This window comes from Schistocerca cancellata, chromosome 9 (assembly GCF_023864275.1).
Source record: "Schistocerca cancellata isolate TAMUIC-IGC-003103 chromosome 9, iqSchCanc2.1, whole genome shotgun sequence".
Lineage (NCBI taxonomy): Eukaryota > Metazoa > Arthropoda > Insecta > Orthoptera > Acrididae > Schistocerca > Schistocerca cancellata.
In genome coordinates, this window is record NC_064634.1 from 352767792 (window position 1) to 352785192 (window position 17401).

The 17401-nt window shown below is 49.7% G+C and overlaps 1 protein-coding gene across 1 annotated transcript in view; it reads right to left on the reverse strand.

Annotated features, from left to right (window-relative positions):
* Positions 1–17401, reverse strand: part of LOC126100808 (glucose dehydrogenase [FAD, quinone]-like) — a 319968-nt gene that overhangs the window by 11869 nt on the left and 290698 nt on the right. The window contains exon 6 of the mRNA XM_049911441.1: positions 7309–7524. Coding sequence (XP_049767398.1) covers positions 7309–7524 — 216 coding nt within the window. The remainder of the gene's footprint in view (positions 1–7308; positions 7525–17401) is intronic.

The following is a 17401-nucleotide window of genomic DNA, read 5'->3' on the forward strand; positions in this document are numbered from 1 at the left end:
GCTACATCAATTGTTGTTATGAATATTCGTTGCATGAAACTGAATACAGTGTGTTTTCTCAACATTTAGGGAGAGTTCATTTTCGGAGTACCGTTTAATTATTCTTTGAGAAGCACCAACAACAATCTCTTCTGTTGCTTTTTAATGGGATTTATTGTAACGCTAGTAACGCGTGGATAAAGTACCAACGTACTTGATGAATGTTAAGTAAAAGTTCATTCACATATATGCAGGTTGTCCCAATAGAAATCTTAAGTAGTCAGACATATGGCAGGAACGATTATTGCAAGCAAAAAAGTCCCGCAAACATGGGCTCTAAAACACAAAACTTAAGAGTTATGGGTACTTCCTCATCTTCAGTATTGCGAAAAAAATCTTTTCCACTGCAAGCTATTTGCTTTCCATGTTTTCAGAGGAGTAGTATGGGCCATAAGAAGGAAAAATTGTCTTTTAAACGTGATCTCTAAAGTGCATGCCTTAAGAGCCATGAACACTTGACCAACAGAATAGACGTTTCACAGTAGCGAAGATCAAAAAGTTCTCATAACTTTTAAGGTATTCACTTTAGAGCCAACGTTTACTGGACTTGTTTGCTTCGAATGGTCGTTCCTGTCATATCCCTCAATATTGACCATTCTTTCTGGGACTTGCTGTATATACGAGGTAGAATCCAAAATTTTTGGGACTTGTGCTGCCATCTGGAAAGTAGGAGTAGTAGATCTTTGCACCGCTAAGTGTCGAGAGCTGCATATCTGATGAATCAGTGTGTGGAGTGGTATTCAGCTGGGAGCACGTGTTGCATGTCCACAGTGATTTCCGTAATACTTTGTATTTGGTGTGTGGCGATTTTACGATGGATCTGTGAACAGAACAGCATGTGCGTATCGAATTCGTCAGACCGTATCTGATGATCCAACCTTCTTGTCACGGTTTATCACCGGCGACGAGAGCTGGATTTACGGTTATGACCCAGAGACAAAGCAACAGTTGTCCCAGTGGAAGAGCCCAGGCTCCCCAAGACCCAAAAAAGCGAGACAGTTGAAAAGTGAAGAGCATGATCATGGTTTTCATTGATACCAAGGGAATTGTGCACAAAGAATTCGTCCCACCCAACCAAACAGTGAATTCCATGTACTACTGTGACGTTTTGCAACGGCTCTCTGAAAACGTGCGGCGACGACGGCGCGAACTTTGGCCTCAAGGGAACTGGCTGCTGCGTCACGACAACGCACCCTGTAACACGTCCTTGCTCTCCATGACCTTTTTGGCAAAAAAACAACATGGCGGTTGTACCCCACCCACCGTACTCGCCAGATTTGGCACCTTGCGACTTCACGCTATTCCCAAAAACTGAAACTCAAGTTGAAAGGCCGTCGGTTCGACACTCTAGAGAGGATTCAAGAAGCATCACTGGTGGTGATAACCACCGTCAAAGAACAGGACTGCCAGAAAACGTTTGACCAGTGGCGGAAGCGCTGGGACTGGTGTGTTCGTGCGGACGGGAACTACTTCGATGATGATGGTGACCATTAGCCCAAAGGTAAGGTTTTCAACAGATGGCAGCATCAGTCCCGAAAATTTTGGATAGCACCTCGTACAAAGTGTCTTTCGTAAGTGTCGTCAGGCACATTTTCTCTGGTTTTTCTGGCAGATATTTGCAATTTCGATTTTTAAATGTGTAGATAGAGCGGGCCAAAACCAAACAAATGCTGGCGAAAACAAATGCTGCTTATCATATGTTTTTTGGAAAGCCCTGAACGGAAAGCGTCGGTTTGTTTCGAGTTACAATCAAAATTAGTTTCGATAGATCTGTCCCAAATTATTCTAGTGCGATGTTCGTTTAGCGGTATGTATTAACAGAGACAGTACTACACGAAGGATACCCAGTAACCCAGCAGCGACTAAACAGCGCTGCTGTATTTAGATAGTAGTCAGCGTGGGCCAGGGCGGAGAGAGTCGGGAAACCAAGATATGGCGAACAAAGGTTTTACTGTCCGTTAATACACATGTCTAAACCGAAAATCCCACTAGACTAATTTGAGACCGGTTTGTCGAATGGACACGTAAAACTCCGCTTTAAAAAATATTTCTTTTTTAGCGGAAAAAAGCCATCGCTTTCCGCTGCGCTGGACGTTGCATGAAACACGTGACGAGCAGTATTTGTTTGGACTTACACCAGCTACACATTCCAAGAACGAAAATCCAACTATCAGCTGAAACACCAGGTAAACTGCGCCTGATGGCTTTTTGGAGAGACCCAGTATCTGGAATAGAAGTGGACCGAAAATTAAACCTTTTGGGACTCTGATCTCTTCTTACCTGTCACTAAAAATTTCTCTCCTTGCAACTTTGAATTATGTAGCAAAACTTTTTGCCGTCGAAACTTCCTGGCAGATTGAAGCTGTGTGCCGCAGCGAGAATCGAGCTCGGGACCTTTGCCTTTCGCCGGCAAGTGCTCTACCATCTGAGCTACCGAAGCACGACTCACGCCCCGTCCTCAGAGCTTTACTTCTGCCAGTAACTCGCAGGAGAGCTTCTGTAGTGTGGAAGGTAGGAGACGAGGTACTGGCAGAAGTACAGCTGTGAGGAGAGGACGTGAGTCGTGCTTCGGTAGCTCAGATGGTAGAGCACTTGCCGGCGGAAGGCAAAGGTCCCAAGTTCGAATCTCGCTGCGGCACACAGTTTTAATCCGCCAGGAAGTTTCATATCAGCGCACACTCCGCTGCAGAGTGAATATCTCATTCTTTTTGCCTTCTGTTTCCTGATTCAAATCAGTTCTGTTGTAAAGCCATCACCTCCAGAAACCAGAAGTTTTTTTTTAACAGAGTAACATGATCTACGCAACCAAACTCCTCGGAAAGATCGCCAGAAGTATTAACTGCCGTTAATTTATTATTTAAAGTTTGTAATATTTGGCGAAGGAATATATAAATAGCATTCTCAGTTGAGTGAACCTTCTAGAACCAACCTGCGATGTGCTAAGTAAGTTGTTTCTACGAGAAACGTTCAAAAAGTAATGCAAAACATTTCCTTTTCTCAGCAAAATTCGGTTGAAGAAGTGTGGAATTTGCTGTGGGAGATCGTGAAATATTCCTTCCTGATCTCCTACAGTTTCATGAAGTTCCGATAGGTGTCGGTGCTTTACGTAGCTTTCAAAATGGCCTCTGTAACGGACGTGCGTTCGAAACAGAGAGCTGTCATTTTCTTTTGGCAGAAAATCAGAAAACGCAGGTATTCATAGGCGCTTGCAGGATGTCTACGGAGGCCTGGCAGTTAACAAATATACGATGAGTCATTGGGCGAGGCGCCTGTGGTCGTCGCAAAACGAGGTCGCGCAAACCCGTCTGATTTCCCGCGCACCGGCCGGACGAGCACAGCTGCGACACTTGGAATATTGAACCTGCGGACACTCTCATTCGAAATGGTCGGCACATCACGATCTAACATCTCGCTGCACAACTGGACACCTCTGTTTGGTAGTGCTGACTCACTCGCCTACCAGTTGGGGTACCCAGAGGTATGGGTTCATCGCCGTGTGACAAAAGACCATGAAGAGCAACGAAGGCCCGTCTCTGCGGAAATGCTTGCGTGTTGGCTGATCGTGACATTGTTTTGTCGAACATCGGCACAGGCGATGAAACATGGTTTCATCACTTCGAACCGGAAACAAAACGGCAGTCTATGGAGTGGTGCCAAATGACGTTCAAGGCCGGAATCTTAGCCGGTAAAAGTCATAGGGACTGAAGCAGTGCAACGATCAACCCTGAAGCATATTGTGCTCTCCTCAGAAAACTGAAGAAATGAATTCAGCGTGTTAGTCGCCTCAAAAATTCAAACGAGCTTCTGCTTCTCCATGACAACGCAAGGTCTGACACAGGTCGGCGCACCCGAGAGAAGCTCACAAAACTTCATTGCACTGTTTTTCCTCATCCAACCCTACAGCCCGGATGCCGCGCCTTCCACCTGTTTGACCCAATGGAAGATGGACTCCTCGGTAAACTGTTCAAAATGATTCAAATGGCTCTGAGCACTGTGGGACTTAACATCGGAGGTCATCAGTCCCCTAGACTTAGAACTAGTTAAACCTAACTAACCTAAGGACATCACACACATCCATGCCCGAGGCGGGATTAGTACGTGCGACCGTAGCAGCCGAACGGTTTCGCACTGAAGCGCCTAGAACCACTCGGCCACAGCGGCCGGCTCGGGAAACTGCGCGTAGATCAAGGGGACGTTATTGATGCAGCAAGAGGTTGGCTTCGGCGTCGACCGGTACTGTGGTACCATGCACTCATACAGGCCCTCGCAGCAAAGTGGTGTAAGGCCGTCGCATTGAACGGAGGTTATGTTGAAAAATGGGGTTTTGTAGCCAAAAGAGTGGAGAATAATATGGTATATTGGAACTTGACTAAAACCAGCCTGATTTCAGGAAGAAATGTCTCGCATTACTTATTGAAGCCTCTCGTAATTTATACACTCATGCTCATAAACTAAGGATAATGCTGATACACGGTGAAACTACGCTCTGGTGGGTGGTTTGCGGGTTTAAATCACCTCGGGCTATGACCATTAAGTGCATTTGACCTGCGGTCGTCGCACGGTTGCGCTAGCATCAGTCCACATAGGCAGAGCTGTGTTGGTGCATGTCAGAGTACGGTGCAGTGAGTAAGTGTCCACACGTTTTCAGACGTGCTAATGGTGACTGTGTGTTGAAAATGGCTCAAAGAACACATATTGATGACATTATGAGGGGCGACTGGAGGTTGGTCAAACACAGCAGGTCGTAGCACGGGCCCTCCGTGTGCCGCAAAGTGTGATCTCAAGATTATGGTAACGATTCCAGCAGACAGGAAACGTGTCCAGGCGCTACAATACGGGGCATCCACAGTGTTCAACACCACAAGAAGACCGATATCTCACCATCAGTGTCCGCAGAAGGCCACGGAGTACTGCAAGTAGCCTTGCTCGGGACCTTACCGCAACCACTGGAACAGTTGTCTCCAGACAAACAGTCTACGGACGACTGAACAAACATGGTTTATTCGCCTGGAGACCTGCAAGGTGCATTGCACTGAGCCCTGGTCACAGGAGAGCCCGTAAAGCCTGGTGTCAAGGACACAGTACATGGTCATTGGAAAAGTGGTCCCAGGTTATGTTCACAGACGAGTCCAGGTATAGTCTGATCTCGCCGGGTTTGCATCTGGTGTGAGCCAGGAACCAGATACCAACCCCTTAATGTTCTTGAAAGGGACCTGTGTGGAGGTTGTGGTTTGAGGGTGTGGGATGGGATTATGATTGATGCACGTACACCCTTGCATGTCTTTGACAGAGGAACTGTAACAGGTCAAGTGCATCGGGACCATTTTGCAGCAGTATGTCCGCCTTTTAAGGGGTGCAGTGGGTCCCACGTTCTTCCTGATAGATGATAACGCACGGCACCACCGAGCTGCCATCGTGGAGGAGTACCTTGAAACAGAAGATATCAGGCGAATGGAGTGGCCTGCCTGTTCTCCAGACCTAAACCCCATCGAACGCGTCTGTGATGTTCTCGGTCGACGTGTCGCTGCACGTCTTCAAATCCCTAGGACACTTCAGGAGCTCCGACAGGCACTGGTGCAGAATGGGACACTATATCCTAGCAACTGCTCGACCACCTGATCCAGAGTATGCCAGCCCATTGTGCTGCCTGTGTACGTGTGGATGGTGATCATATCCCATATTGGTGTCAGGGTACATGTGCAGGAAACAGTGGCGTTTTGTAGCACATGTGTTTTGGGACGGTTTTCTCAACTTATCACCAATACCGTGGACTTACAGATCTGTGTCGTGTGTGTTGCCTATGTGCCTATGCTATTAGCGCCAGTTTTGTGTAGTGCCACGTTGTGTGCCACCACATTCTGCAATTATCCTTAATTTATGAGCATTAGTGTATATGAGACTACGCTTGAGTAAGTTAATTTTTCCAGTATTCTGGAAAAGGGCGTTAGTAAGGAAAGTGGACGACAATAATACTTAAGCCTATCTTGTCATCCTTCTTATAAAGAGGTTTAACAACCGCGTGTTTTCACCTGTCTGGAAAAATTCCATATGCTAGGGATGCTTTACGTGTCGCTAAGGCTTTTACGTTACGGCTAATAATGGAAGCAAGGCTAAAGAAAAATCAAGACACTTTCATAGGATTTGTCGACCTGGAAAAAGCGTTCGACAATATAAAATGGTGCAAGATGTTCGAGACTCTGAAAAAAGTAGGGGTAAGCTATAGGGAGAGACGGGTCATATACAATATGTACAACAACCAAGAGGGAATAATAAGAGTGGACGATCAAGAACGAAGTGCTCGTGTTAAGAAGGGTGTAAGACAAGGCTGTAGCCTTTCGCCCCTACTCTTCAATCTGTACATCGAGGAAGCAATGATGGAAATAAAAGAATGGTTCAGCAGTGGAATTAAAATACAAGGTGAAAGGATATCAATGATACGATTCGCTGATGACATTGCTATCCTGAGTGAAAGTGAAGAAGAATTAAATGATCTGCTGAACGGAATGAACAGTCTAATGAGTGCACAGTATGGTCTGAGAGTAAATCGGAGAAAGACGAAGGTAATGAGAAGTAGCATAAATGAGAACAGCGAGAAACTTAACATCAGGATTGATGGCCACGAAGTCAATGAAGTTAAGGAATTCTTCTATCTATGCAGTAAAATAACCAATGACGGACGGAGCAAGGAGGACATCAAAAGCAGACTCGCTATGGCAAAAAAGGCATTTCTGGCCAAGAGAAGTCTAGTAATATCAAATACCGGCCTTAATTTGAGGAAGAAATTTCTGAGGATGTACGTCTGGAGTACAGCATTGTATGGTAGTGAAACATGGACTGTGGGAAAACCGGAACAGAAGAGAATCGAAGCATTTGAGATGTGGTGCTATAGACGAATGTTGAAAATTAGGTGGACTGATAAGGTAAGGAATGAGGAGGTTCTACGCCGAATCGGAGAGGAAAGGAATATGTGGAAAACACTGATAAGGAGAAGGGACAGGATGATAGGACATCTGCTAAGACATGAGGGAATGACTTCCATGGTACTAGAGGGAGCTGTAGAGGGCAAAAACTGTAGAGGAAGACAGAGATTGGAATACGTCAAGCAAATAATCGAGGACGTAGGTCGCAAGTGCTACTCTGAGATGAAGAGGTTAGCACAGGAAAGGAATTCGTAGCGGGCCGCATCAAACCAGTCAGTAGACTGATGACAAAAAAGAAAAAAGGATTTTAGAACAGATTTACAGAGTTACCCCTGCGCTGGCGACTGACCTGTAGGTCCTGCAGGACGGGGATGCCGTGCTCGCGGAGGTGCGCGGCCGGCCCCACGCCGGACAGCATCAGCAGCTGCGGCGAGCCGATGCTGCCCGCCGACAGCACCACCTCGCGCCGCGCCACCGCCGACCGCAGGCGCCGGCCCTCGCCGTCGCGCACGTACTGGACGCCCGTGGCGCGCTTCTTGCGCGGGTCGATCAGCACGCGCGTCACCTGCACACCAGGCCGTACACTCCACACGTGGTTCAGTCTCAGGCCCTCAACTGAAATGCGATTAGCTGGCGGCGCGAACCATTGCAATATCTGATCAAAAGTATCCAAACACCTACGAGGTGCATTCAAGTTCTAAGGCCACCGATTTTTTTTTCTAATTAACTACTCACCCGAAATCGATGAAACTGGCGTTACTTCTCGACGTAATCGCCCTGCAGACGTACACATTTTTCACAACGCTGACGCCATGATTCCATGGCAGCGGCGAAGGCTTCTTTAGGGGTCTGTTTTGACCACTGGAAAATCGCTGAGGCAATAGCAGCACGGCTGGTGAATGTGCGGCCACGGAGAGTGTCTTTCATTGTCGGAAAAAGCCAAACGTCACTAGGAGCCAGGTCAGGTGAGTAGGGAGCATGAGGAATCACTTCAAAGTTGTTATCACGAAGAAACTGTTGCGTAACGTTAGCTCGATGTGCGGGTGCGTTGTCTTGGTGAAACAGCACACGCGCAGCCCTTCCCGCACGTTTTTGTTGCAGTGCAGTAAGGAATTTGTTCTTCAAAACATTTTCGTAGGATGCACCTGTTACCGTAGTGGTCTTTGGAACGCAATGGGTAAGGATTGCGCCCTCGCTGTCCCAGAACATGGACACCATCATTTTTTCAGCACTGGCGGATACCCGAAATTTTTTTGGTGGCGGTGAATCTGTGTGCTTCCATTGAGCTGACTGGCGCTTTGTTTCTGGACTGAAAAATGGCATCCACGTCTCATCCACTGTCACAACCGATGAAAAGAAAGTCCCATTCGTGCTGTCGCTGCGCGTCAACATTGCTCGGCAACGTGCCACACGGGCAGCCGTGTGGTCGTCCGTCAGCATTCGTGGCACCCACCTGGATGACACGTTTCGCATTTTCAGGTCGTCATGCAGGATTGTGTGCACAGAACCCACAGAAATGCCAACTCTGGAGGCGATCTGTTCAACAGTCATTCGGCGATCCCCCAAAACAATTCTCTCCACTTTCTCGATCATGTCGTCAGACCGGCTTGTGCGAGCCCGAGGTTGTTTCGGTTTGTTGTCACACGATGTTCTGCCTTCATTAAACTGTCGCACCCACGAACGCACTTTCGACACATCCATAACTGCATCACCACATGTCTCCTTCAACTGTCGATGAAATTCAGTTGGTTTCACACCACGCAAATTCAGAAAACGAATGATTGCACGCTGTTCAAGTAAGGAAAATGTCGCCATTTTAAGTATTTAAAACAGTTCGCATTCTCGCCGCTGGCGGTAAAATTTCATCTGCCGTACGGTGCTGCCATCTCTGCTACGTATTGACATTGAACGCGGCCTCATTTTAAAACAATGCACATGTTTCTATCTCTTTCCAGTTCAGAGAAAATAAAATCGGAGGCCTTAGAACTTCAATGCACCTCGTATTAGTTGACATATGACCCTTCGCCTATATGTCGGCTTAAACTCTGCTGGGAATCCTTTCAATGAGTGTGGAGGCTCTGAGCACTATGGGACTCAACTGCTGAGGTCATTAGTCCCCTAGAACTTAGAACTAGTTAAACCTAACTAACCTAAGAACATCACACACATCCATGCCCGAGGCTGGATTCGAACCTGCGACCGTAGCGGTCTCGCGGTTCCAGACTGCAGCGCCAGAACCGCGCGGCCACTTCGGCCGGCTGAGTGTGGAGGAATAGCAGCCCAGGGGGTACCATTACGCCCCATTGTCAGCAACATCAGGGCACCTACATATTTGTTGGCCAAATACCTGACTGGAATATTAAGTCCTTATGTGGGTAAATGCCCTCATCACATCCGTAATTCCGTGGATTTTGTTAAACGCCTTGATAGCTTCAGGTTGGACGAGTCAGATATCATGGTGAGTTTCGACGTCGTTTCCTTGTTTACGAGGGTACCCCTGCGAGAGTCACTAGAATTGATTAGTCAGAAGTTTGACGAGAAGACCACTGAACTTTTTAGGCATGTCTTGACCTCCACGTATTTTCTTCTTAATGGAGAATACTACGAACAAACGGAGGGAGTCGCCATGGGTAGCCCACTCTCGCCGGTGATAGCGAATTTGTACATGGAGAACCTACTTGCTTTTTCCATTACGTGGACGACACGTTCGTCATCTGGCCACATTGTATGGACAAACTCCTTGACTTCCTTACACATCTAAACTCCATACACCCCAACATCAAATTCACTATGGAGACTGAAACGGAGGGTAAATTACCTTTCCTTCACGTCTTGGCCAAGAGAAGGGCTGACAGCACCCTGGGTCATGGGGTGTATCGGAAGACAACGCACACTGATCTGTATTTGCACGCAGACAGCTGCCACCACCCTTCACAGAGGAATGGGGTACTTAAAACTCTAGTACATAGGGCACGCACTATCTCTGACGCAGAGAGTCTACCCCAGGGATTGGAACATCTGAGAACTGTATTTCGAAAAAATGGGTACTCAGAGTGGCAGATTCAACGTGCTCTCCGCCCAACCACTACAGCACAACCTGTGGAGATGGATGAAATCACGAGGGAGGAGTTAGGCACTGCGTTTATTCCATATACAGGCGCACTCTCGAGGAAAATCGCCCGCATTTTGAAGAAACACCGGGTCGGAACTGTGTTTTGTCCTCCGAATAAAACACGTGCACTGGTGGGGAGCACCAAAGATGACCTCAGTTTGAGGAAGGCCGGCGTGTACCAGATTCCGTGTCAATGTGGCAAGTCGTATATTGATCAGACGATGCGTACCGTCGAGGATCGATGCCGTGAACACCAGAGGCACAGTCGACTGATGTATCCGAGCAAGTCGGCGGTCGTTGAACACTGTTTGTCGGAAAATCACGCTATGGAGTATGAACGCACGAGGATTCTGGTACAACGTCGAGATACTGGGACAGCGTTGTTAGAGAGGCCATCGAAATTCGCACCAATGACGACCTCAAAAACCGTGACTGTGGCTATAATCTTAGCAAGGCTTGGGAACCAGCGATTGGGTTAATCAAGAGTAAATCGAGCAAACGTATAGTTGTGACGACCACGGCGGACAGAGCCATCACTCCGACGTCATCTCAGACGCCGTCGCAATCTCTTCCACTGCGCGACCGTGGCCCGTGGCGCGGACGGCGGAGGGAGCGCGCCACGGGCGGAGGGTATTTAAATCGGCCGCCGCCGCGACCGAACCCACACTCGCTGAGTAGCAGTCGAGGGTTGAGCATCGCTCCTCTCACTCGCGTACTGTCAGCCATAGGCCCCCGCTTGCACGGGAGTAAAAACAGAAGTGTTCTCCGGTTCTGTTTTTATTAAAATATTGACGGGCACTTGCGCCTAGGTCTTAGCACGGACGGCACTGGGAAAAACATTTGCATGGCGTCGCCTGGCAAAGTTGTCGTGTCTTCTCGTCGTTGCGGTATGCCGAGCTTGGGTGGCGCCTTGGGGTCGCGGCGGTATCTTTCCGCCGACGACGCAAGGCGTGCTTTCTTGTTGCCGCGGGCCGCGCGGCCGGCCGTCTCCAGCACCTCAGCTGCCGCAGAGTCAGTCTCTGCCCCCCCCCCCCCCCCCAAGAACAGGGAAAATGTAGGCCAGGACCTGGAAGCGGGCCGCGGAACCATCGTTATAGTAGGGTCAGCAATGCCACCGGAAAACCCAACGGTGACAACAAAAGTGGCAACTGACAATAACCTGGCAGCAAGCCCCCTTTCCGCTACCGACATGGCAAAACTACACAAAACGCAGACAGACAAATACATCGTCAGGATTTGCGATCCCGCCCCTCCCTCCCCTCTCCTCAGCCCTCTCCTGCTTGCCCACGGCTGTAACCGCCTTGCCGACCACATCCGCAGCCTGAATGGCAAGCAGAAGCCCAGTCAACCGACTAAAATCCTACCCAAACCCGCAACTGCCACCCAACCCCCTACCCGATCCCAGTTCCTCAAATCCCCCCCCCCCCCACTCAAGTCCACCACATCAAAGCAACGGCGTGTAAGGAAAGACAAAAAGGAGAAGCTCTCCAAGGGGAAAAAGCACTCCACCATCCCCACCCCAACCACTTCCACACCCTCTGAGGAGCCAGCGCCCCCGACAGCACCTGTCGTCGCACTGGGAGGGGACCAGGAAACACCGGCACTGGAAGGGAACCGCGTAACCGGGCAGGACTCGGATGGTTTCGTGCTGGCGAGGAAAACCTTTCGCCAGCCGAGGCCCCCGCCGGCCCGGGGAGTGGAACCCACCCCGAACAGGTTCCAGGCGGTGGCCGATGAGCCAGAGGCACCTCAAGACACAACAACACAAACACAAAACCAGGTCACCCACCACCTCCCTCCGATCGTCGCTGAGTTCACTCAGAACTACGAGAAACTGTTCGAAATGTTAAAAACAGAAATCGGGGGAGGAAATTTCAAGGCAAAACCTGCTGGTGGTGACAAAATAAAAATAACATTACTGACACTCGAGCACTACACCACAATAAAAACACTTCTCAGCAGCAAAAACATACCCCACTACACTTTCCCCACAACAAAAACACGTAATAAAAACATAGTCATCAGAGACCTACCAAGACGAGTGGCCCCCCAGGCGATCAAAACAGACCTGACTGCCCAGGGGTACATCGTCAAGGCGGTCCAACAAATGGGACATATAGGGAGCAAATGGCCCTTGTATCAGGTCACACTACCGGACGTCCCACAAAATAAAAGGGACATTAAGATGATCCTGGCGGTCCCTGTGACCACTGAACCACTGCGCCGCAAAAACAAGACGGTGCAGTGCTTCAGATGCCAGGGCCTCAACCACATTGCGGCACACTGCTCCATGGCAGTGAGGTGCAGGAAATGCGCCGAGGCCCATGACACGAGAACTTGCAACATCAAACACACGGACCCGCAAATAAGGTGCGCGCTGTGTGGGAAAAACCACACAGCGGGTTACCAAGGTTGTGAGGTCCATAAAAGACACACACAGCAGGCAAAGGCCGCCCCCCACACACGAAAAGTAAACACCACGAACCCATCCAGACACACAAGAAACCAAAACATGACAACATACACAGACAAGGCCTGGGTAAAACCAAGGCCAGATACACCAAGGGCAACATATGCGGAAGTGGTTTCTCCCCAGAGGAATCATGAAAGCATTGCCCAACCACCACAACGCCAGACACTATCACAAGAACAACACCGGGAAATACACAGCAACAACGACCAGGTCCACCATGGCAGAGAAAGCCCTAGGGAACCCCACACACACTCCCCCCCCCCCCCCCCATGGATCAGTTGTTAGGTGTAATGGTGCAGACCATGAACCTCGTCATGGAAATGATGAAGGAATTCAGGGAAGCCCAGAAGCAGAACACACAGATCCTCGCTGCCATTCAGGCAACAGTCCAGCAGTCGCTCCCCTCTGCGACTTCCTCAGTAGTATCAAACCCCCATCATGAATAGAAGACCAAACATACAAAGCCTGACAATGTGCGTCTTTAACGCAGACGGCATTGTTAATCAAGAGGTCGAGTTCAGAGAACTCATGAAGGAGTTCTCCATCGACATATGCATGATGGGGGAAACCCACCTAAAACCGGGAATAAAAGCGACAGTCCCCAACTATGTTAGCTACCGCAAAGACAGGCCAACCCAACGCGGAGGAGTGGCCATATACATAAAAAGAGGGATCCCCCACCACCAGGTATTCCTGCCAGCTACCAATAAAATCGAAGCAGTGGCGGTGGAAGTAACCACTGCCACTGGACCCCTAACAATTGTTGCAGTCTACCGACCCCCACATGACCAGATAGATGAGGGAGACATAGCTGCTCTAGGGCAAATTGAAGGCAAACTCGTAATAGGGGGAGACTTCAATGCCAAACACCCTGACTGGAATTCTAGAGTAACCTCCAGAGCAGGCGCCAAACTGCAACAACTAGCGCGCACCCACCACTTCGAAACATGGGGTCCAGTCGAGCCCACACATTTTCCGAAAAACGGAAGCAGTGTGTTAGATATAGCTCTCACTAGGAGGATCGCAGGATTTGTGACCGCAAGGACAATCAACAGAATGTCCTCCGACCACAACCCAGTGATTCTAGAAGTCGATGTGGGAGAATGGGTAGCACTCCCACGGTACCAGACGTCTTACAAACGCACAGACTGGGAGCGATACCAAGAAACTGTCGCCTCTGATATCGCTCGCGCTCCGCCACCTACTGCCGAAACAGTAGAACAAGCGCTACAAGACTTGACAGGCACCATCTTGCAGGCAGCGGAAGAGGCCACCCCACCACAAAGGGATGGCCCTCCACCGCAAATACAGCTCCCGGAACACTTGCTAGCTCAAATCCGACACAAGAACAGAGTGGCAAAAGAGTGGAAGATCACCAGAAATCAGGCCACCAGGAGGCTGCTCAATCGTCTACAGAGAGAACTGAAGGTAGCGCTCAATGAGCACAGAAACCAGCAATGGCAAAACCGCCTCACAGCTCTCAAAGTAGATGATCACACACTATGGCAAGCGACCAAGCAGTTTACAAAAAGACGCGCTAGAATGCCACCACTGCACGGCGAGCAGGGATTGGTCTACAGCCATGCTGGAAAGGCCAACGCCCTCGCCGACTCCTTCGAGAAGCAGTTCCAAGCGGCAGAACCCCAGAATGACGAGCATGAAAGAGTGGTCCGTCGACAGCTGGCTTTCTTCCTCAATGCCGAGGAAGACCCAGAGGACGAACCCATACATTTTACCCCTGAGGACGTGGCAAGAGTAATCAGGTCCCTCCCTACAAAAAAGGCACCAGGGCACGATAGTGTCACCAATCAGTTAGTCAAAAAACTCCCACCCACAGCAATCACACACCTCGCGAACGTCCTCAACGAGATTACTCGATCCCGTGTTTTCCCAGCTTGCTGGAAACATGCGGAAGTGGTCGCGATACACAAACCAGGGAAAGACCCTCTATTCCCGCAGCACTACAGGCCGATTAGCCTCTTGCCAACTCTCAGCAAGATCTATGAGCGCCTCCTGCTAAGACCCATACAATAACTTATTACCAGAGAGCAAATTCTGCCGGATTTCCAATTTGGATTCCGGCAGAACCACTATGCCCCACAGCAGGTCATGAGAATGGTTGAAGCAGCCACAGGGGGCTTCAACCACAGAGGCTACTGCGGGATAGTGCTACTAGACGTAGCCAAAGCCTTTGATTCAGTATGGCATAGAGGGCTACTCTACAAGTTGTACACACAAGGGTTTCCCGGGAGAATAGTTCAGCTAATCAAGAGCTACCTCTCGAATAGGACTTTCTCCGTCAAAGTAGAAACTGCCACCTCCACCAGAATGCGTATTCGTGCCGGGGTGCCGCAGGGATCGGTCCTGGGGCCCGTATTGTACAGTTTTTACACTGCGGACACTCCAACGGCCCCCCTGGTGCACACCGCGCAGTACGCGGACGACACAGCCTTCTACACAAGAAATGCGAACAAGGACCTGGTCATTCGTAGGCTACAAAGGGTTTTAGACGACACAGAAACCTGGGCCCGTCGCTGGCGCATCACCATCAATTCTGAAAAGACGCAGGCAATGCTGATTACCCAAAGGCTCGGAAGGCGCGAACCTCCTCAACGTCCCCCCCCCCTCCACCTCCACCTAAATGGAACCCAACTCCCCTGGCGCAGAACCGCCAAGTACCTTGGCGTAACCTTGGACTCTCGTCTTACGTGGAAACCCCACATAGACGAGATCCACAGGAAGGTCTGCGCCAGAATGTCCATCCTATACCCTATCCTGAACACAACCAGCTCCCTTCCCTGCCCGGTAGCAGTAAATGTATACCAGGCCCTGATCCGGCCGGTAATGGAGTATGCGTGCCCCGTCTGTGGATACGCAGCAAAGCAGCACCTGGACAAACTCCAGAGGCTGCAGAACCGCGCCCTCAGAAGGGCACTACATCTACCACTTGGATTCCCCACAGACGACCTGCACGCCGCAGCCGAAATCCCACTCCTGAGAGAGCGTTTCCAGGATCTGGCAAGGGCCTTCTATGAAGGTTCCTCCAGATCCAGAAATGCACTCATCCACTCCCTAGGTCGGTATGACATGTCCCGCGATAAGCACAAGCGCCCTATGACGATCTTCGACGATTAAGTCGAAGAGAAAATCCCAACACCCAATCCATAATCCAGTTCCTTCCCATATAACACCAATCATCTCGCCTACCCCAGGCAAGCACCAGACACATTCACAACAATTCATCACATATCACAGACACCAAAAATATATAGAAAAAACACACACACACGTACACAGGGGAGTAAAAGCCAAAAGGCTACAAACTCCCCCTCACACTTCCCCAAAGAGGGGAATGTATTAGATGAGAGCAGCAGCAAAGCGACCGAACCCAGTTCCCTCTGAGCAGCCATAGCGTACGGAACTCCGTGCTGGCACGTTCACAGCAGCTCAGTCCTTCAGTTCACTTGATGATGGCGACATGTATGATCGCCGAAATATTGTGCCCGTTGGACACTGTAGACCGGCAGTACTCCCGTGGATATTTTGATTATCAAATACGCCGGGAGAAACTCAAGAATCACAGCAGCCCATTGTTCAAAATGTCTGTGTGTGTGAACTCCTAAGGGACCAAACTGCTGACGTCATTGGTCCCTAGACTAACACACTACTTAAACTAACTTAACGCTAAGGACAACACTCCACGCGATGCTGAAGGCACTGGAGCAGATGAATCGTGTTTGGGGCAGTCGATTTCTCCTCTGCTCCGATTCTCTTAGTGCCTTACAATCATTGCAGAATCTGTGCCCAGCTGAGGATATGGTCCAGCTGATATATGACCAACTGTACTTGCTCCAACGGCGGGATAAGGAGGTGTCCTTCTGCCGGGTGCCTGGTCATGTAGGTATATGGGGCAATGAACAGGCCGATCGGGCTGCCAAGGAGGCCTGCAGAGTGCAGGATGTGGTCTAGTGTCCTATTCCCTTGCAGTGTGTCATTTCTGCACTCCACAAGAAGTGAATGGAGTTGTGGGAGGAAGAATGGCTGGCGGTGACGGCCAATAAATTGCAGTTGCTGAAGTCAACAACTCGGCCACGGCGTTCCTCCTGCCGGTTGCTCAGGTGGGAGGAAGTGACCCTCACGCGTCTTCGGATTGGGCACTGTCCTCTCACACGTAGCTTTCTATTACGGCGGGAGGATCCCCCGTTTTGTGATGCTTGTGGTGTGCATATCTCTGTCTGGCACATTTTAACAGACTGCATTTTATACCGTGATGTTAGGGCAGAAGCACAAGTTGCTGTGGATCTGCCCTGTATTTTAGCTAATGATGAGACGTGTGTGTCTAGGGTTTTAAAGTTTTGTGATGTGTCTGGACTCTGGCCTAAACTTTTAGGCTGGAGGTTTTAGTGTATTGCAAAGTGGCTGGCTCCTCCCTTTTTTTCCTTGCGGTCAGCCAGCCACTTCCATCTGCTACATTGTTTTTGCTCCCTCTACTACTTTCTTCTTGTGTTGTCCATGTTTTACTGCTGACGACATGCTTCGTCCCACGTTTCGGTGTGGGCAGGCACATATTTTTCCAACCTTGTTACCTGTGTTTAAGGTTCTGTTTTATCTTACTGTTCTGAGTATTTTCTTGACACCCGTCTCAATCTGTTGATGGGCGGGCGCTGAAGACCTTGCCGTCGTGCGCCCATGCAACCCTCTCCACCACCACCACCATCACTCTCACCCATGCCCGAGCGAGTACTCGAACCTCCGGCAAGAGAGCCCATTGTTCCTCACAGCCAAAAGCAGAGAAGGTTGATGCTGGGATGTCGAGTGAAGTCGACGTTCTAACTCATCCCAAAGAGTTCTCCTGGT